Here is a 22,565-nt window from a genome sequence, read left to right on the forward strand (position 1 = left end):
ATGCACAATCAAACCTCCATGCCTACATTTCTGCTGATGGGATTTTCAGAAATCCGCAAACTACAGATCTTACACTTCTTTGTGTTCCTAGCATTGTACTTGACAGCAATAATAGGAAATCTTCTCATCATTGTGGCAATTGCCTTTGATCACCACCTTCACACTCCCATGTACTTCTTTTTAATTAATTTGGCCATGATAGACATTGCAACAATTTCAGTCATAGTACCAAAATCAATGGCTATTTCCCTCCTAAATAGCAGGTGGATTTCTTATTTTGGATGTGTTGCTCAAGTTTTCCTTTATTTCTTTCTTGGAACATCAGGTTTTCTCCTCCTAACTATAATGGCACATGATCGCTATGTCGCTATTTGCAACCCACTCCAGTATGAGACAATTATGCACAAAGGAGCCTGTATTCAGATGGTAGCCATTGTGTGGATGACAAGCCTTCTTTATGCCATATTACACACTTGTGGCACCTTCACAAACACATTCTGTTCTGTTGCTGTCAAACAGTTCTTCTGTGAAGTTCCAACATTACTGAAGCTCACCTGCTCTGACTTTTACTTAGTTGAAGTTGGGTTTCTTGTGATAAGCTGTATTATAGCAGTGGGGTGTTTTATTTTTATCTTCATAACATACATGCAAATCTTTTCTACAGTGCTTAAAATCCCCTCTACGCATGGTCAGAAAAAAGCTCTCTCCACTTGCGTTCCCCATCTCACTGTTTTCTCTGTGTTTCTGTTCACTGGATTCTTTGCCTATTTAAGACCTCCCACTGATGCTTCTTCTGATCTGGATGTGGCTTTTGCAGTGATATATACCATCATTCCTCCCACATTGAATCCATTCATCTACAGCATGCGAAACAAAGAGATTAAAACTGCTTTGTGGAAACTGTTTGATCAAGGGCATTCCTCCAAATCTTTCTCCAAGGTTGTTTTTTAAGTGTGGGATTGTATGAAGATGGTTGTTCTGCATTGTATGAAGATCTTTTTCTGTAGTTTTTATCTTTAGTACAATTGCAGTAAATATTTCAGTATTCAGTAAACATCAGTTTTATTTCATAGATTGATCTCTGTCTCCTCAAGCTTATATCGAGATGTATTATTGTTTTCTTGTGCATCACTATTTTTTGGCTACCTAAAACCTAACATTTTTAAGACTAGTTCCACAAGCTAATTTCTAATATAAGCAGATTGGCGTTCCTGCCTTACTTGGGGGCGTGTTTGCTGCCACCCCCACTCTTGAGGAGGCTCAGGAATGTTCCCGAACATCCCAATTGGGGTCAGGTGGGCTATGTTGTCCAATGTGATGCAAGGATTAGTGGGTTTATAAGCCCGCTCTTCCTTGCAAATTCACCTTTTTGCCTCACGGCACCCGCCCCCCCTCCCTTGTCAGTATGGGCTTTGCTTTTCACCAGTTGGGGCTGAGTAAGAATTTTTTGGGGGGGATCCTGATTTCAGAATCCCTTTGGTTTTGCCTACTCCATACTGCTCGGTTTGATTTGATTGGCCTTCTGGGAGGGTGTGGTTGTCTTGCTCTGGCAGGCATGGAATTTGGGCGGGTGAGAGAGCGGGGGGGAATTTGAGGAGGATGAGGCATTTTTGGTCAAGGGGCACTCCCTAGTGAACCATCAGTGCTGAATGTCTGGTGGGGATCCGGGGAGTGTCCTTGTGGGACCAGCTTGTGCATCATGGTGAACGCCTATACGGCTTGGTCAGGATGCAGAGGTTGGAACCACATACCTGGCTCCACTAGCAAGGAGGGAATAGTTTTCCCACATCCTTGACTGGTGAGTAACAGTCTGCAGTGACTGACATGCCCTCAGGACTGAAGGGAGGATTCTCTCCCAGTTAGCTTGAGCCTCACCTACCTGAAGTAGTTGTAATTCTGTTAATTGGCTGAGATTGGTTAAGGTGTAATATTTGTTATATTTTAATAAATATAACATTCCATTTCTGTCACGAGTCTTCTTTGGTGTTGTGGCAAATATACATTTAATTTATATCATATTTTCAATATGATATAGACTGGGATAATTTCTGCCACACTGGTAATGCAGCTGTTGAAAGCCTTCCTCCTAGTATCTTTAATATCAGTCTTGGAGAGGAATAGGCATAACTGACCAGAATGTGGGCCTTCTGCCTCTGCCTCCAACCACCTGCTGTGGTCGACTCCGCTCTCCGAGTGAAGGGGCTTCTTAGCCTGGGGGAGGCTTGTTAGCTGTGCTGGGCAGGTGCAGCCGGGGATGCTTAAACAACTCCAGCCACTGCCTCGCTTTTCCCCACAGTCAAGGTCCAGGCTCCTGAGCCCGAACTTCCCCAGCCACCAAACATGAGTCACCAGCAACAGCTGAGTGAACCCGAGGAGATGGAGGTGGAAGAGTTAGGAAATATAGAATACATTGGTGTTGGCAGCCTCCTCCTGCTCCTCCTCGGGCCTGGAGTCAGTGCTGCCTCCAGCACTGGCGCGTCTTCAGGCTGTGACCCAGAGTTCATGATGCATCAGGCATCAGTGACAATGAGCTGTGGCTCCTCACAGGACTCGGTGGACTTTAACGTGGGCCACTCCAGCTTCTTCTCACACCGCCACCTAGAGCTTGCTTTCAACACCTTGCAACAGTGTCCTTGTTGACGGTGCCTTCGAGCACAGGGGTGGCCCGGGCCTCCAACTGCTCCCACATCCTTCTGTTTGCCATTTTTGGGATCCCCTGTGAAGATTGTGAGACTTTGTGGGCAATTTGTGTGTGTTGGACCCTGGGTGAGAGCCAGGGTGGATGGGTGGAGTCCTGGGTGAGAGCCAGGAGGTTGAGAGATGTTGAGTGGAGAAGTGCAAGGCAATTGTTTTAATATTTATTTGTTAATTTGTATTATGTATGCATTTGTATTGTGCTTTATTGTATATTTTTATAATATTTGCAGTTGTTTTATCTTCTGTACACCGCTTAGAGATTTTTATATATATTAAGTGGTATAGAAATGGCTTAAATAAATAAATAAATAAAATATTGAGCCTTCCCAATTACAGTCCACAGAAGATTTAGGGCCCACTGGCACTTGAGGTGGGTCCTTCCACCAGCCCCCGTATTTTTGGACTGAGCATATTGAGTGCCAGCACTGGAAAAAACTCTTTTGATGTTCCCACCATGCACATGTACTGGGAAAATATCAAAATAGTTGGTTGCACAATAGTTAGTTCCACTCCAGGATAAGTAGTCCGATTGGATGGTACTTTGACAAGAACTGCTTCGAAACTGGAACCAGGCTTGAGGTTGTCCCTCTTTTGATTGGATTAACTCCCCCTAACTTATGTGTGCAAAATAGTGATACAAATTGGTGGGTCTCTTAATACTGGTGCACAACTGATGCTAAGATGAAGGATATGCTGGACCATCAAGGCATTGCATATGGATTACTCCAGCTCGCATCCAAAAATGAAATCTGGTTTTCACAGAGAATTCCAAACCAAATCTGATTTTTAAGGAGGGGGGGGTATTCCATTCATATCCCTTCATCTCCATTTAAAAGCCTAACATTTTTCTTGCTGAATTAGTGAAGTTGTCATATTGGGCATTTGCCTTTTTTGCGGACACATTGCACGGTTGGCTCATTTTCAGCTTGTGATCAACGGCAATTCCAAGATCCTTCTTACATGTCGTATTGCTGAGCTAAGTATCCCCCATCTTATAACTGTGCATTTGGTTTCTTTTTCCTAAGTGTAGAACTTTGCATTTATCCCTGTTGAATTTCATTCTTTTGTTTTCAGACCAATACTCTAGCCTATCAAGATTCCTTTGAATTTTGTTTCTGTCTTCCACATTATTAGCTGTGCCCCCCAATTTTGTATCATCTGCAAATTTGATGAACATGTTGTGTACCTCCTCATCCAAGTCATTAATACAAACGTTGAAGAGCACTGGGCCCAGGATCGACCCCTGTGGTACCCCACTCGTTACTTCCACCCAGTTTGAGAAGGAACGATTGATAAGCACTCTTTGAGTATGATTCTGGAGTCAACTGTGGATCCACCTGATAGTTGTTCCATCCAGCCCTCATTTAGCGAGTTTGCTAATCAGAATATCATGGGGCACTTTATCAAAAGCTTTGGCAAAGTCAAGATATATTATGTCCACAGCATTCCCACAGTCTACAAGGGAGGTTACCCAATCAAAAAACAATATAAGATTAGTTTGGCAGGATTTGTTCTTCATAAATCCATGTTGGCTCCTGGTAATCATTGCATTGTTTTCAAGGTGCTTACAGATTGACTGCTTTATAATCTGCTCCGGAATTTTTCTGTAGTTCCCCGGTTCCTCCTTTTTGCCCTTTTTGAAGATAGGGACAACATTAGCTCTCCTCCATTCATCCGGCACTTCACCAGTCCTCCATGATTTTGTAAAGATAATAGACAGCGGTTCTGAGGGTTCTTCAGCCAGTTCCTTCAATACTCTAGGATGCCGTTTATTGGGCCATGCCGATTTGAACTCATTCAAAGTGATTAGGTATCCCTTGGCCGTTTGTCTATCAATCTCAAGCTCCAATCCTCCCCCTTTCACTTCACGTTTCCAGGGAGGGTTATAGACCATTTTTCAGAGCTTGGAAGTAATTAGTTAAGTAACAAATTACTTGCAATTCATTAGTTTTTTGAGGAACAAGTGGGTAATTCCTTTACATTTTGATTGTAATAGAACTAGGAGTAATTTTATTACATTTGTAGGGAAATTGTAATGTTTCCAGCATTACTTTTGGGCATTACTTGGGGGGGGGAAGCAGGGGAAGTCTTCTGCTCCTCTGATTTGTGGATAAATATAATGTGCCTCAAACTGGGCTTCTGTGTAGCATCACTTTTCCCTCATGCTCTGTGGGTGGGTAGGAGGCAACGGGGGAGGAAGTGGAGAGTAACATTGGGTGGAGTGGAGAAAACAATTGTTTTAAAAAATAGATGATGGTGGTGACAAATGGAACGGAGGGGAAAAGGAGCCGGAGGGCAAGAACATGGATAAAGGAGGAGAAGGAGGCAGCAGCAGAATGGAGATAAAGGACTGTGGAGGTGAAAGAAGACAGTGTGTGTGTGTGTGTGTGTGTGTGTGTGTGTGTGTGTGTGTGTGTGTGTGTGTGTGTGAATACTGTGTTTGCACTTGGCACACAGAGTGGCCTCCATTACCCTCTATGACTACTGTGCTACATTTGTAATATTTTAACTTTTTTGCATGTCAGAGGAAAATGTTTGGGTGAGTATTCCTTAGTTGGTGGCAGGGCAGAGTCCGGGAGGTGGTTAAGTGAGAGAGATTATGCTTGCTGGCTGGGGGGAGGGGTTGCACTTGGTTTGAGATGCAAAGATCTGAGTAGTGGCCTCTGCCTCGCTCCCTCCTTCCCTTACCAGTGGAGAGGCCACCATTGCTATCTTATGGATAAAAATAATTCTACTACCTCTGGATGTGTGTGTTTATTTTTAATGTTGTTTTAGGCTATTTAGATGTGCAGCAGTCAAGGCCAGCACTTTGTAGGCATTTTTTTAAAGAAGTAACTGAAATGTAATGGAAGTGATTACTTTTGAGAAAAAGCAATCAGTTACTTTCAGAGCAATTGTAATTGTAACGGTAATTACTAATCTTTTGGGCCATGTAATTGTAACTGTAATTTATTACTGTTTAAAAGTAATCTTACAAGCTCTGCCTTTTTTTGGGTGAGGACTGAGCCAAAGTAGGAATTGAGCACTTCTCCCTTTTCTTTGTCATCTGTTGTCATTTTGCCATCCTCATTGAGTAGCTGTGCCACCATTTATTTTCTCTAACTTGCTAACCTCAGCTCATTCTCAGCTTTAGCCTTCCTGACTCCATCCTGCCTGTACTCTTCCTTTGTGGCCTGGCCTTCTTTCTACTTCTTGCCTGCATCCTTTTTTGTTTTCAGGTCATCTGTAAGCTTTTTGTGAAGTCACATGGGCTTCTTCTGCTGTTTTTCCCCTTTTTTCCTTGTTGGAATTGCTTGCCATTGCGCTTTCAGAATTTCCTTTTTTAGAAACTCCCACCCATCTTGGACTCCTTTTCTCATTAGGGTCGCTTGTCATGGAACCTTACTTACAATTGTTCTGAGTTTATTAAACTCAGCTTTCCTGAAGACCAGGGTGCGTGTATGGCTACTCTCAGCTTTCGCTTCTGTTAAAATCAAGGACTCAACTATGGTGTGGTCACTTTCCCCCAGAGTTCCCGTAACTGCCACTTCATCCACCAAATCATCTTTATAGGTTAGACTCAAGTCCAGGATAGCTTCCTCCACTTTCTGTAGGAGAATGTTATCTCCAACACAAGTGAGAAATTTCTTGGAGGGGCCGTGTTTGGCAGAATTTGTCTCCCAACTGATATTGGGATAATTGAAGTCCCCATTACTACTACATCATGCCTTCTCGAAACATTGGCAATTTGCTTTTTGAAAGTTACATTCTTGTCTTCTCCTTGATTGGGTGGTCAGTAGTAGACTCCAGGCACTACATTCCTTTTATTACTTGCCCCTTTAATTTTAACCCAGATATTCTCTGTGGAGCTACCAAGTTCATCTTCCTGTATTTCTATGCAGGGATATATATTTTTAACATATAGTGCAACTCCACCTCCCTTTTTATTCCTTCTGTTCTTTTTGAACAAGTTATATTCTTCAATTGCTGTATTCCAGTCATGGGAGTCATCCCACCAAGTTTCAGTTATACCTATCAAGTCGTAATTGCCCTCCTGTATTAAGAGTTCAAGTTTGTCCTGCTTGTTTCCCATGCTCTGTGCATTACTATACAGACATCAAAGATCATGTGATTTATCGCTTGGCTTCCCTACTACATTTTTCTGAGGACTGTTACTGGGCCCTATTAGAGCTGATCTCTCTGGACTGGTTACTGTGCACAAGCCTTCATCAGTCATTACCACCAAGTTTACATCTCTCTCCCCCTTAGGATTCAGTTTAAAGCCCTCCTGATGAACTTCTCCATGCTGTGGCCAACCACATTCTTCCCAGCCCTTGTGAGATGCAACCCATCACTTGCCAGCAGTCCATCTTCTAGGAACTATAGACCACGGTCACAGAATCCAAATCTCTCATGTCTGCACCACCTTTCTAGCCATTCATTCACATGGAGTATTTCCCTTTCCCTTTCTATTCCTCTTCTAAGTACAGAAAGGATGGATGAAAAAACTCTCTGGGCCCCGAAGTGTTTCCATAGTTCAACTGGTGATGGGTGCCTTCTAGATCTTCTGCTCCTAACTGTCACCCTTTCCCATGGAGTTCCCTCCACTTCATTGTTCCTCTTGAAAGCAGTCTCCTCTTCTGCTACCACATGCTATTGTTCTTCCACCTCCACTTCTCTTTGCTGCTGCTGTTCCAGCGTTCTGTTTAGGAACTCTTCATCTTCTCTTATAGTCCTCAGTGTGGCCACCCACCGTTCCCGGCCTCTCACTTTTTCTTCCAACAGTACCATGAGCTTGCACTTCTTGCACATGTACACCATGTTGTTCTCAGGAAAGAAAACAAACATGGCACACACCTTGCAGGTCACAAGCACTGGAGATCCTTCCCGTTCATACTCTCTTCTACCTTTTGTTTCTTTCTAACTACTTGTTTTGGAGTCTTTAAAATCATTTTATAAAAAAGCTGTTAAAACATCTTTTTTTAAAAAAAAAAAAGTTAAACACCCACACCCACATATATAAAAGAAAGTTTAAAATACATTAAAAAAGTAATTCCAATGCAGACGCAGGCTGGGACAAGGTCAATGCCAACAAAACAAAAGTTGTAAGAGGTATTCATCATGCCAGTTAAAGAATAAAGGCAATAATATTTTTAGGTTTACTTATACAGTCCGTGACCCACTTGCACAGGCTTTACAACCCACTTGTGGGTTATGACAGTGCTGTAACCCATCATTTCACATAAGACACACATTCTAGCCGTTAAACATTAAATCATTTGCAAACTGTAGTTGGATATAATTAATGAAATTTGAGATAATGTTAGACATAGGATTCACCAACAAGTGTAATTGTTTTTCATGCACTGAGACACATATGGCAAGCATTAATTATTTGTTTATGTTCACTACAAATGTAGAACAACACAGCAAGAAGGAATTGAAGAGTTTCAACAAAGTGTTTGCATCAGCTGTGTGACACTCTTGGGAGTAAGGTCCCCAAAGCTAATAAATAAATAACTCTCCTTAGGCTGCCAGTATTTCCTAATGCAAAATTTGATCAATATCATCATTACATACGCAATCATTTAAATATCAGTTTTTGGAAAAAAATCAGCTAATCATTTAAAGATCAGTTCTTTGGGGAAAAAATCAGCTATCACTGTTTCAAGTGCCACAAGAAGACTGAAAGTGCTTGGCTGAGGAGACTCACATATCATCTCCACATCATACCCTAAAGAAGCTGAAGGGGAAACTGAACCTTAATGTTAAAGGTATTTCAAAATGTTCTAAGGGGGTTTAGTAAGATGATTTGTAATCTAGAGGGTTTTGTCATTTTCCCCTATCTATTTTGAAGTAGTCTCATGTATACTTAAAACTTCAAAATGTTGAGGCAGCAATCATTACACTGTTTGACTTAAAAATAAACAATGACCACCTACTATGGTAAAAATATCCAAAAGCCTATGGAGCTATGTCTAACATCAGATTCTTCCATCAACATACAGTGCAATATGCAGTGCAATTGAAAGAACAGTAATATGCAGGGCATTAGTGGGATTCAATGGTAGATTGGGAGATAATGTCATATTTATTTGCTATATTCTTTTTAACATAAATATAGCAAGCACATATTATACCATCAGCCAGTGCTCCACTGGATCTCACTAATGTCCTGCAATTACTATTCTTTAATTGCATTGTATATGTTTGTATGTTGATGGAAGAATCTGATGTTAGACCGTAGATCCACTTCCACTAATAGGAAAATTTGCAACCTCTTTTTTACCTAGTTCACCAAAGGAAAAGGGGATATCATGTGAATTCCTGCTTTCAACAATGCTTATAATCAATAAGGGTTACATGGCTGTACTAACTCTATGTAGCATTCCATGGGAACACAAAACCATTCTGGATCATTATCACATCCTGAACAGTTTGGCATTCATAAATGCATGTATCATCTATGCTGCATCTCTGAGTAATTCAGAGTTGAAACTGGGGAGAATCCATAATCTAAGAGCGGAGCCTGTCGTTTGTATGTTGTAGATCCCAAATCTTATCTGGATTGGGACCCATGGGAGACACCAAATGAGAGGAGGATGCCACAGAGCTCCCCCTCTGTTGGGTCCTCCTCTGTCACGTCTCCAGAATACCCAATTTTTGGGGCTTTCTGCTGGCTAATGCTGGCTCTCAGTCCACTAGGCTGGTGTTCACTGGCTGGCCCCCAGCTGAGCTGGCAGGGTCCTGGCATCATCGTGGCTCAGCTGGTATGAAGGGCTTCTGCCTGCATAGCATGGTGGTACCTAGTGGTGTCGGGAGCCTGCCGTCTCAGCCAGGAGTCCTCCACATCCAACTCCCACCAGTCTGGTGCAAATACAAATCTTTTACACAGTCCAAATTTGCATGGTACCTCCAAGCATTCCATTTCATGTGTTATAAAATCATTATGAAATAGTGACATGTGAGTAGACATTTTCTCTCTGAATGTATACCAGATTGTCAGTCCAACATAAACAGATGGAACTTTAGTAGCGATTTGAAACCAATTGCCTTCTTTGAACCATAACATTGTCTTTGAGTGTTCCTTTAATATATTATTCTTTGCTTGTGTAACCTAATCCATATACCACTTTTTAATACCTGTTAGTCTTGTAGCATGATAATAATTTTCTAGATCTTGGACTCCCATTTCTCCCTCTTCTACTATTTATATAATGGACTTGCTGCCACACCTGGAGGCTTCTTTCCCAAATAAAATCCATAATAAACCTACACCATGTTTGAAAGATATGTGGTGAAACTTGCATTTGTATATTCATAAATTGAAATGGTAAACTAGGTAATATGTTCATTTTTACAACTTATATTTACCCCATCTGGGAAATTGGCAATTTTTTTCCTTGTTGAGATTCAATTCCTGATAACTTTACCATAATTTATTTTAATAAATTGTGTCAGATCTTGAGTAATCCCAATTCCCAAATATTTTACATACTTATCTGACAAAGGAATATTCATTGTCTCTATTAATTTTCTCTTAGTTTCCTCATCCATACCTATACCTAACCATGCAGATTTTTTCAAGTTAATTGTACATCCTGATATTTTACCAAACACATTTCATATCTTTCTGAGATTTTTACAAGAAATATTCAGATGTTAGTGTTAGTAGAATATCATCCACATATAATAATACTTTATTTTGCATTGATCCAGATTGCATGCCAAACATTTCAGAATTTCCTCTAACCATTATTTGACCAACTTCTTTGACCTTCTCTATTAGAGATCTATGTTGCATGATTCTTTGAAATCCTCCTGATTATCCTGATCCTCTTTTCCTTCAGTAACCCTCAATTATTTATCTTTGTTTTTACTTCCTGAATTATTTGATTTTTTAAATCAGGAATTAAATGTTCAACAGTGACATTTCCATCAGATTTCCATCATTCATTTCCTTGTTCAATGTTTTCCTCTATTTGTTCTTTTATTAATACTAAAATTCTTCAAATGTTTTAACTATAACTCATTCATTCTTCATCACAATCAGAAGTTTTAAAAGAGATCCCCACCTATATTTAATCTTTTTTCCCATGAATAACAATATAACTCCTTTCTCCTGTTTAAAGTATCCAGGTGGACGTCTGTTAATAACTTCAGTTGATTTTCATTGATAAGGAGTTTTTCCCTTGCCCAATATATGTAAGTTATTGCCTCCTTTACTCTCAAACTGATAAATTTAACAAACGTCTCTAGGATAAAAAAAAGGAAATGGACTGCCTTCAAGTCGATTCCTATTTATGGCGACCCTATGAATAGGGTTTTCATGGTAAGAGGTATTCAGAGGTGGTTTTACCATTGCCTTCCTTGGAGGCTGAGAGGCAGTGACTGGCCCAAGGTCACCCAGTGAGCTTCATGGCTGTGTGGCGTTCGAACCCTGGTCTCCCAGTCCAAAACCTTAACCACTGGAGAGCTTATTTAACTGATATGCTAATTCTCCATTCTTCAAGATGTTCTAGGCTGCTGTTGTTGTTACGTGCCTCCAAGTCGACTACAACTTATGGCGACTAGGCTGTATCCATGCCTTAAAATAGAACACCAGAAAGTTAACTATTTAGAAGTAATTGCTCCATGCAAAATCACCTTTACTGATTTAAGGTTTAATGTTATGCCTTCCGCTTTTCTTGATGGTCACTATAGGAAACTTACCTTGGAACATCATTTTTGTGTGATTTGTAATACTGCTACAAAGTATGTTGTGCATTATATTACCCAGTGTCCTTTATACAAATATCCTCATAAGAAATATCTGTCTGAGTTTAGTTGCAGGAAAAAAAAATGTTACACCAAGTGAGTTTGGGTGCTTTTTGCTATAAGACAAGGAAAATTATGTCTCAATACGTGTTTCTTTATTTGCACTGGCAGCCATGAAATTAAGAGCTAACTGTATGTCTCATCGTTGATTGATCTATGTTTCTGATGGCATATTGCTAAACAACTAAAACAATTATAAGACTACTAAGTTCCCTCTTTCTCTTCCTTCTAGAGGACCTCTACATTCCTTTTTTCATAGTTCCTTTTTTATTATTATTAATTTTTATTCAAATTTTCAAAGACAAAAAAAACACAAAACAAAAATAATTAAACAATAAAATAAAATGTTGACTTCCGATTTGTCGCAGATCAGTTATAAGTCTACAATATATAACAATCCTGTCTCCTAAATTATATTATAAATTCACTTTCCTCCAGTAGTTATCTTAATTAATCATCAAATCTCATAAACATTACTTTATTCTTCCCACAAAAAGTCAAAGAGAGGTTTCAGTTCCTTGAGAGATATATCTTTCAATTTTTCTCCAAATAAACATGTCGATTAATCCATCTCATTCAAATCTGTTAGGTCCAATAATTTCAATAGCCATTCTCATTATCAATGTTAATTCCATCTTCTATCTTCAATAATCCTATTAAGTCCAATAATTTCAATAGCCATTCTTCCATTGTCAATATTAATTCCATCTTCCATCTTCAATAGTCCTGTTCAGTCCAGTAATTTCAGTATCCATTCTTCCATTATCAGTATCCCATATTAATCTTGCTGTCATAGCCATAGTCATATAGTAAGAGTCTGATGGGAATTTCCTTTATCACAAATATTTTCTTGCCATCAATTCTGAATATGTTGCTAAAATATTGTTGTAAAGTCATATCTCTGTTCTTCTTTTTTACAAAATGCACTGGCTCATCTCTTAAGAATTTTTCCATTGTCACATATCTGTAGTCCATTCCATAGATTTTTTCTATGTCAAGCTCCATCACATCATTCCAGTCCAAAAAATTATCCAAGACATTAATAACTTTATCTCTATTATCTTCATTAATTTCTACAGAGACAACGTTGATTTCCAAACAGTAAACTTTATTTCTAGTATCCATAAACTCCAGATCTTTTTCCAATTTCACATTTGTTCCAATCTCCAGAGCTTGCATCTTCCCTTTAGTTTTTCTTTTTTCATCTCTAATCTCATCAACTATTTCTTTAAACTCCTGCGTCATTTTACTAAATTCATTTTTCATCTCCTGTCTACCCTGTCTCAGGGTTTGTTTCGTTATCTCAATCTCATCCATTATTTTCTGAAACATAATTTCTTCCATGGTCTCAGCCACTTTCCTGATTGCCATTCTTAAAACCACAAAAACAAAAATTATTTCAGTCACAATTGGGTTAATATTCCAGGCTTGATGAGGTCACAGTGTAGACAGTACAGCCTGCCTTATCTCTTATATTCAGGAATACAAAATAAATTTAGTTCCCAGCTTCAAAAGAGTTAGTAGCGTCGTGAACAAGCAGATTCGTCAAAATGAAATAGACAAAAAAAAAAATAGTCCCAGATGTATAATGCTCCAAAGTTCATAAATCAAATTTATTTATTTCTTTTCCCTCCTTGAAATAGAAATCCCTCTTCTGTTTATATCTTTAGAATGCACTTCCCGGCCAGCTTTTTGCAATAAAAACTAAGATAGGCTTTTTCAGTTTCTTTCCTCCTTAGTTTCGTGAATAACAGAGAAAATTTTTAACTCACCCAGCAGTTCTTATATAGCCAATTCATTGACAAATCTCTTTTTTGCTGCAACGATTTAAACCAAATGAAAAAAAAATATGTAGAAAGAAGGATGCTTGCTTGTTTAAGTTCGTTTTCTTTGAAGAAAAGATAAACGTGTCACTTAGTCAGTTAGAGCTTGATGGACGTCCTCCGGCATTGCTGGCTGAACCTTCTCTCATAAATTAATGAGATCCAGTCCTTCCAAACAAAAACAGGCTTTAATGGTTAATCTCTACGTTTTTCCCTGCCCGGGAAAAAATCATCACCAGTCAAAAAGGAACGTTCTGACTGATTTATACTGAAAAAGTTTCTTCTGAGACGAGAGCTCGTCTCAAAAAGCAGGCACAAGTGAAGTCATCCTTCCCGGAAGTCCCCCTTTTTTCATAGTTCCTAAGATGTTTTCTCCAGTCTTGATTTATGTGTTTCTCACTTAATTTCTATCCCTCTATATTTTGCTTTCATCTCTCTCAATAGAATCTTAATTCTGTTTGCATTATTTCCATGTTGACCATTTTTAGTATTTGCTATTCCTTTTTCAGGGTTTATCGCAAGTCTGGTGGCAGCACGAGTAAACTAGCTCTCTTGATTTTTTTCCCCAAAAAGCAGTTTTCTAAAACTTATTTCAATGTAACAGAGTTTTAAGGTGATCATTGAAAGATGTTAAATTGGGGATGTGGACATGACAGCTATGCAGTTTTGAGGAGAGTGTGTTTCTGGTGAATTTGAATGTAACTAAATCTGTCAAAGTATGTCTTGACATGCAAGTGGTGTCTGTCAGAGCCTTCTCCTTATATGTAATTGTTGAGGAAAGTATAGATGACAAGATTATGCAAAAATGAATATGTCAGTTCAGAGGGGAAGGATCCTTCTAGACCAGAATGATTCCTTAGCATTTGATTTTCATTGCTGGGTTACACTGAGACAGTGGTAGAAAAGAAAAATATCCTTAAGAGCATTAGTGTATTGTCACTCATGTAGACATTAAAAATGAACAAAGTAGAAATGCAATATAATTCACTAATGGCAAAAAGAAAAAAAACCCTTTGAGGTTCAAGAACTTACCTATAGCCAACAGATATTTCTATCAAACTTTTAAAACAGGGAACTTGGGTGGCTATAGTGAATACAACAGGGACGTGGGAGACATGATCTCGTCTCTGAGAGCCAACATCATGTTTAAAGTGACTATCTGAACTATATCAACTGTCTTAATATTGTTGCTTCCTCACTGCTAAAACAAGATCAGCACAGCACATGTCGTGTTTCTGTTATTTGGGCTGATTGTAGATGTTGCCACTATTCACCATATGCTCAAAGACACATGTTACCAAATTCTTCCAAGCTACACAGGAAATGGATAGGACTGTGAAAGAGCTACCCAAATTGTTTGCATTTTTACAAATTTGTAGGGAAGTACAATATCTCAATATTTAAACATACCACTCTTTAAAACAGAACAGAAGAGCATAAATTCAGCAAAAGATTTTGGTCCCACAAAATAAAATACTTTAATTGTCAAAGGCCATGATAAAGAGGTGCATTTTCAGCATACAGTGAAAGCTCTACTGTTAAGATGCTAGATGCAGCTTTCATGGGCTGCCAATCCCCACATTTTGAGAATGATAGAGTTTTCAAGAGAGTCCCTTCGCAAATCTTAACACCCAGAAAGATGGTCGGGGTGGAGATGGTCTTTCAGTTTTTTGGGGCCAAAGGTGGAGGGGGGGTTGGGGAAGAAAGCTTGCCATGAAAATAAAGCCCCTCTCCTGAGTACTTTCTCTTCACCTTTTTCAGCATCCTATCCTCCCACCATTTGAGCACTGTAGATCTTGCCAATTGCCTCTGGGGCTGAGCAGGGATTTTGGGGTATGCTCTCTGATTGGCTATTGGGGGCATCCCTTTTTCCTATTAGTGGGTTGGATTTAATCTGGCTGTTGCTAGGTTGCGTGAAAAAGTAAGTGGATTATAATATGACCAGGACCCTGAGACATGATGGATGAAGGGTGCATTAGCACATCACCAGACTCTTTCTATTGCAAACAAGCAAGGGGAGCATTTTGGTTTTCTGCTCTTGGGACCTGGGATGTGCCACCTATGGCACAGGTCAGCTTACCCTCTCTCACACACAATTTCCATTTTTGCCTGCCATCACTTTTGTGTGGGTGATGGAGTTTCTTTAGGGTGGTTTGCTTCTCAGATACAGGCAGATTTCCTCCTCTTCTGTTTAATTAATATAACAGTTCACCAAATGCTTAAGTGTTGAATCTACATTCTGTGTGTGGGGTAAACTGGTTAATCAATATTGGTAGATTAACACTTCTTGGCTTTTTCCTTCTTCAGGAAATATGAAAGTACAGAAGGAAAAATGAACAATCTTACTACCATGTCCACATTTCTACTGCGGGAATTGTCTGAACTACAGGAACTTCAAATCTTATACCTCTTTCTATTCATAACATTGTACTTCACAACTATGATGGGGAATCTTCTTATCATTGCTGCAGTAGCCCTTGACCGTCACCTTCATAAACCAATGTACTTTTTCTTAGCAAACCTGGCCATGATGGATGTTGGCTCTGTTTCGGTCATCATACCCAAATCTGTGGCCAATTCCATCATGAACAGCAGGTCCATTTCATATTCTGGGTGTGTGGCTAGTTTTATTCTACTTCTTCTTTGCAACATCAGATTTTTTCCTTCTAACAGTAATGGCACATGATCGCTATGTCGCCATCTGCAGCCCATTACAATATGAGACCATTATGCACAAAGGAGCCTGTATTCAGATGGCAGCAATTGTGTTGCTTACTAGTCTTCTTTATGCCATTTTGCACTCTTGTGGCACCTTTGCAAACACCTTCTGTTCTAACGTTGTCAATCAGTTCTTCTGTGAAGTCCCAACATTATTAAAGCTCTCCTGCTCTGACTTTTACTTAGTTGAAGTTGGGCTTCTTCTGCTAGGCTCTATTACAGCACTAGGATGCTTCATTTTCATCATCATAACGTACCTGCAGATATTTTCTACAGTGCTCAGAATTCCTTCTCTCCATGGTCAGAAAAAAGCCCTCTCCACTTGCCTTCCCCACCTCACTGTTGTCTCTGTGTTAATGTGCACTGGATTCTTTGCCCATTTAAGACCTCCCATGGAATCTTCTTCTGAGCTGGATATAGCTTTTGCTGTGATATATGCTATAATTCCTCCCATGCTGAATCCATTCATCTACAGCATAAGGAACAAGGAGATCAAGACTGCTTTGTGGAAACTCTTAGATGTTGGGCATTCTCCTAAGACTATATTTAGAGTTCTATAAAAATGGGATTGTCTGCTCTTCTGCATGTGAATGGTTGGCCCTGCAATTTTTAACCTTGCATTGTAACTTTTGATAGAGAATCTGCTTTGCATGCAGGTCACAGGTTCAATCCCAGCTTCTCCTGGTAGGGGTAGGAAGGATTCCATGTTTGAAACCCTTGAGAGTCACTCATTTCCTAGAATAATTAACAACATTAGTATAGTGTTCATCTAACAGAATCTCAGCTATAAAGTTCTCAACAGAGCATATCATTCTGGGGCATCTATTTCCCCAACAATAATATCAGTTTTGTTTTTGCATAAACATATGATCTTGTCATCTTCCTTCTGATAATATTTATTAGATAAACCATATTGTCAGCCTGAGAGCTGCATTCACTGTTGGTCAACCCTCTGAGGACTGCATGCCAGTGGTGGGTATGGCCAAAGCAAATCTGGACATTGCTAAAGTCAACACTCCCTCTTCTCCCCACACTTGTGTCCCATCTGCACTCTGCTGTTAAAACACTACCATACCACTTTAAAGAGGCATGGCTTCCACCAAAGCATCCTGGGAAGTGTAGTATCTTAAGGGTGCAGAGAGTTGTTAGGAGACCCCCATTCTCCTCAAAAAGTGACAGTTTCCATAGTTACCTAGGATGAAAGATTTATTATTAAACTGCTCTGAAACTGTAGCTCTGTGAAGAGAATTAGGGTCTCCTAAGACCGCTCTGCACCCCTAACAAACTACATTTCCCAGGATCCTTTGGAGGAAGCTATGACTTTTTATATGGCATGATACTGCCTTTAATGTAATGTATAGAGCAGATATGGCCTTACTCTTTTATACACATAACCAGGGGTGCAATCGTAAAGGGTCGCAGGGGGTTGTAGACCCTTTATTTTTTCCTGAAGCTGAGTCCCAGCCAGGTCCCTATGTATGAGCCAATCAGTATGATAAGGGACTGTATTTGCCATTGAGAAGATTGCTGATTGGAGCCAATTAGAGTAAAAGGAGATGGGTCAGTCACTGAGAAGGCTCTTCTCAGTAGCTAATGCACAGCTTCCCCTTCCATGCTGATTGGCTCCTACTTTCCGAGGAGAGAGGAAACATCTTTGTCTTTGTTTCTTCTCCTGAGCCATGAGGGCAATACCCTCATGGCTCAGGTATTGCGCCTCCAACTTAGTTAGTTACTTAGAACTAGGCATGCCTTTCCTATCTACTATATATTTCTGTAAATAAAGTAGCTTTTCTTATTTTACTAAGTCTTAAGTCTCAGTGATTTAAATGCAGGGTAAAAGCCTGCAACTTAGGTAAATACACATGCTGGCACGCAAACAGCTCAGACACTATCTCTGCATATTTCCATAACATCATCCACACCCCCATCTCCAGATCACCCATTCCACCATGTGGAGTAAAAACAAAATTGAGGGTGTGCCCTGCCCTGTGCGTTGGGCCAGTGACAACTTGAGACAGCCCCATGGTCATCATGGAGGCCATGAAGTCCCGAGCCGGAACACTAGAGGCAGCCTCAGCATGGACATTGAAATCACCCAAGACTATCATTCTGGGCTCATCCAATACCACAGCCGAGGTGGCCTCCACCAGCTCAGTCAGAGAAGCTGCCAGGCAGCAGGGTGGATGGTACACCAGCAGCAACCCTAGTTTCTGTCACCTTGGCCCCACACCAGGTGCAGGCCCTCACAGCCAGCTCCAAGACAGAGTGGTTTCCTGATGACAGAGATGGAAGTTCTATAGACCACAGCAACTCCTCCTCCCAGTCCCTGCTGCCTGTGGTGGTGTTGCACCGAGTATCCAGGTACAAAGCTGGGTTAGATCAACTCCTCCCAGCTCACCCACCCAGATCTTGGTAATGCACCCCAAATCAGCACCTATATCCATGATGAAATCATGGATAAATGTCATCTTATTGTGTACCAATCTGTGTTAAACAGCACACACAGGCCCGTGGGCACAGCAGATCAGCAATGAGGAACCAATCCATGAGATGAGTGAGAGCAAGGAACAAGGTGTAAATAGCCTTACCCTCATCTTCTATGGTAGTTCACCACCTCTCCATGGCTATACCTCCCTCTGCCCATGGTCACTGAAATCAGGGTGGCATCACCCCATGCCTAAGCTTTTCTAGTTGCTATTGCTAAACCCCTTATGTTTTTCTAGTTGCTACTGTATGAACTGCCACTTCTCTACATTAAGGAATGTCTGTTGGGTTCACTCCAGATGCATAGAGTAGACACACTGGTTTCAAAGGCTCTGTCACAAGTATGACTATGTATGGGTTTGACCGTTATGTTTTTTTATTGTTCTGTAATTATGTCATCTAGTACACCATATTGAGTAGGCAACTGTGTCCAGGAAGGCAGTGTACAAACCGAGATGTATATAAATAAATAAATAAAATGTCATCCTGGTTAAAAAGGCCTGCTTAAGTGATTCTAAATGTATTTTCAAAGTGAATGTTGAGGACTACTACAGTATGCACTTGTAGTACACATAGGAATATAGTCATTGTGAAATCGAACTTCCAGTCTTTGTACTGGCTATCACCAAGGGAAATTTCACACCACAGCAGGATTGTCTGGTTACTCCGGCATTTCAGATGGGCATGCACTAGCCTTGTTCCCAGTGATGCAGATGGAGAATGCTTTGTCCAGATCCCCTGCTTCTCCTGAATAGCATGTTAGATGTGTACATTTGAATCACTATGCAAATGTATACTTACTGGGAACTCAAATGCCACCCCTGAGAATGTAGCAAACCTTTTGCTGGAATTAAACCCACATATTTTGCATGTATAACCGTGTCCATGAACCCAATGAAGCACACAAAAAGTAAAGATTGGTTTAATGAAAGAGGAGGGGGTGGAAAAAGGTGGATGTCATTCAATATAACAAGTGGTTGGAGGGAGGTGCCCAGAATGACAAAAAAAAAGATAAGAAGTCACAATTTTATTCCATTTATGCAATTAAAATATGTAAAAAGCCCAATGCCTTTCGGCTAATCAAATCTAGCCTTCATCAGGGGTGAAAGAGATGGATATACATTGAAATTACTTAACATGCTTTTCAAAATTGTAACTTACAGTCTTAGGTTTTTTGGAGAGGGAAAACAAACGTTTTTCTGTTATTATGTTATTATTACTCACATCTTGTTTCAATTTTCTTCAAAATGATGATAACGTTGGTCTTGTTCAAAAGAATACAAGTAGTCAGTAATGCGTTCGTCAGGCTGAGTCTGGTAAGCATGTTTATTGAGAGCTGCCGAGAAAAATATAGTTCACCTCAAATACTTTCAGCTGGAATTCGTGCTTGTCCGTGAACCCAATGAAGCACACAAAAAGTAAATATTGGTTTAATGAAAGAGGAAACAGGAAAAATATAGCAGTTAAATTTTCAATTAATGTGAGCAGCGTCTAGCTTAACACAATCATTCACAACTTATATTTAAAGAGCATAAGAGAAATCCCTGTTCCTAATTACTTCCAAGATTGAACACATTCACACTAGAGATAGAAGGAAAGCAATAGAGATATGCATAGATATACCTTTCCTGGAGGAAGTCAGGGCACAAGGTCGGGGTAAAGGAGTATATGCTTGGTGAGAGCCAGGCTGTCTCTTTCTCCTCCTGCATATTGCCACATGGCCAAGCATATCATTCTTATCCCTTTCCTTACTTGGTGTCCCAAGCTGCATGTTGAGATGATTTTAGGTGCCATTGTGCAGAATGAGGTAGTTGCTGGAGCTCCAAGAGATGCTACTAAAACCCATGGGATCGTAACCATATATGTACTTCTGAATTACTTTGAGTAACATGTAAAATGGGTGAGGGAGGGCTGACATGACAAGTGAAGAACAATGGAAAATGATGGAGTTGCAGATAAGTTGCAGATGTGTTTTCTGCTAAGACACGTGCCTAATGAGGAATGTTACTCAGAACTAGAAATCCCTAGTTTTGGGTGATTGATCTCTTATCCCTTAGAGGTCAAAGGATATCAAGACCTTTGTCCTGATGGTCCCATTGTTTGTTAGAAGCATCTTTCCACTAATGATACCGAAACTCAGGAGTTTCAGGATTCTTCCTATGACTGTCAGGACACTCCTGAGGTCTCCTGAGGAATGTTGCTATAAATTCCTAGTTTGGGGTGATTGATCTCTTATTCCTTATCACAACCATTATCCAGATGGCCCCTTGTTTGTTAGAAGCATCTTTCCTCTAATGATACTGATTCTTTCCATGAGAATGTGGGTGTCTGTGCCTGTTGCCTCCTGGCAATTACACATCGCTCATGACTCCACAGAAGGGTTGTTTCCCAAGATTCTTTGCAGCTTTTAGACTTCCAGTCTTTGGTTCACTGAGATGAATCAAAGAGTGAAAAAGGGCCCAAATTATAGATATCCCTTAATAAACATTTGTGTTGCCGCCTTGGAATGGAGCAGAGTAATCAAGAGTGCTGATTTTCCTGTTACCATAGGACATTTATCCAGATTCAATTTAGTACTTGCATTCACAGAAGTCAACATGGAGACTCTGTATCCCTCAGCCTTTCTAATAGATACTTAGGAATGAGTCATAAAGGCCCACAAAGGGAAGGTCTGAGTCCTGCCATTTCAGTTAGATGTTAACGTTGAGGTCTCAATAAGATGGCTTCAGTATAAAAACATCACTGGTGCCTTCTCTTTCTCAGTGCATACAAGTGCTTTGCCAAAATTCTAGGACTTTCTGCCCAACTTTATTCTGGGGAATTTCATACTGGAGTTACTTTCCCATAAACATATGAAGGTTGTAAAAGCTGTACTGTAGGCAAAATGCTGTTCAGCCTGTTTGTTCTCAATTTGAAATTAGTATGACTCATCAGTTACAGTATTACCATGCTGTCCCATTTTGAGGAGTTGTGTGTGGGAAAAGATGGCAGTTGCTCATCACACAGGTAAAGATGCTTTCAGATGCTTCCTAGAAGTGACCGTATATCATAACGTAAAGCCTCTTCCTGGGGAATTGTCCAGGGGAAATATGGTTGCCCCCATCAAGAACTGTATCTATAATGACACGTTATGATGTATGGTCACTACCCTGGTACATTTTAATAGCCTTTTCACCTGTATGATAGTGAATTTACTAGCAGCTCCAAGCAACTCTAAAATGTTTTTAAACAAAAGAGGGCAGGCCACACACATCTACATAAGCACTGTTGTCAAACCCATGCATGCATTGGTTAATAGATATGTGGACTGATCCTCATTCCTAGGTTCTACACAGGGGTCCTCAAGGGGCAACATGAGAAAGCTCCGTCCAAATTGCAGAGTGATCCAGAATCCATTGCAAGATGTAACCTGACTTTTTTTGTTATTTGTTTACTTTCATGACAAAAACAGAGGAAGCAATAATTGGAGCATGTCTGCGAGGAGAGTTCTGGTTCTGATCAGCTGTATTGGCCTCAGGGGAGCAATTTGCCAATATGCCAAAGCAGATTCTCAATTAACCTCCTCTCTACACATGCCACCTTTTAAAAACCAGTTTAGAAATACTGCTGCTGCACAATATTCTGTTAAGTGCCAAAAGAATGTGGAAGACTCTCAGATAATTCAAGGAATGTGGGATGGAGCATGACCTGAAGAAGCTAAATGAAATATTTCACTTACCCACATTGAAGCCCCACTGTTTTTAAAGAGGCTAGGTAAGTTTTATTTTCATTTTTAAAAGTGAGTGTAATTCTGCCCAAGGTGAGAAATCTGTGTCTCTTTCTTTTCATCACTCCCTGTCTCTCTACCTACATCTCTGTCTGACAGTTACTCTTATACTAGATATTCCCTTAGAAATCTCTCAGACACTGAAAGTGGAATAAAACAAGCACTTGACCTTACTTTCAATGCAGCAAAAATAGTACATTCTCCTATCTGCCAAGCTTTAGGAGAAGGTTAGGAGAAGTTAGCTAGGCAAGACAACCAGGCAGCAACATGAATTCCATCAT

The 22,565-nt window shown here is 40.1% G+C and overlaps 1 protein-coding gene and 1 pseudogene across 1 annotated transcript; both read left to right on the forward strand.

The window, feature by feature from the left end:
- LOC133367700 (olfactory receptor 14A16-like) lies at positions 1-951 on the forward strand. Its single transcript, XM_061591798.1, has one exon. The coding sequence runs from the start codon at positions 1-3 to the stop codon at positions 949-951; it is 951 nt and encodes a 316-aa protein (XP_061447782.1).
- Positions 952-15,648: 14,697 nt separating this feature from the next.
- On the forward strand, positions 15,649-16,594 carry LOC133367701 (olfactory receptor 14I1-like; annotated as a pseudogene).
- The last annotated feature ends 5,971 nt before the right edge of the window (positions 16,595-22,565 follow it).

This window comes from Rhineura floridana, chromosome 11 (genome assembly GCF_030035675.1).
Source record: "Rhineura floridana isolate rRhiFlo1 chromosome 11, rRhiFlo1.hap2, whole genome shotgun sequence".
Taxonomy (NCBI): Eukaryota; Metazoa; Chordata; class Lepidosauria; order Squamata; family Rhineuridae; genus Rhineura; species Rhineura floridana.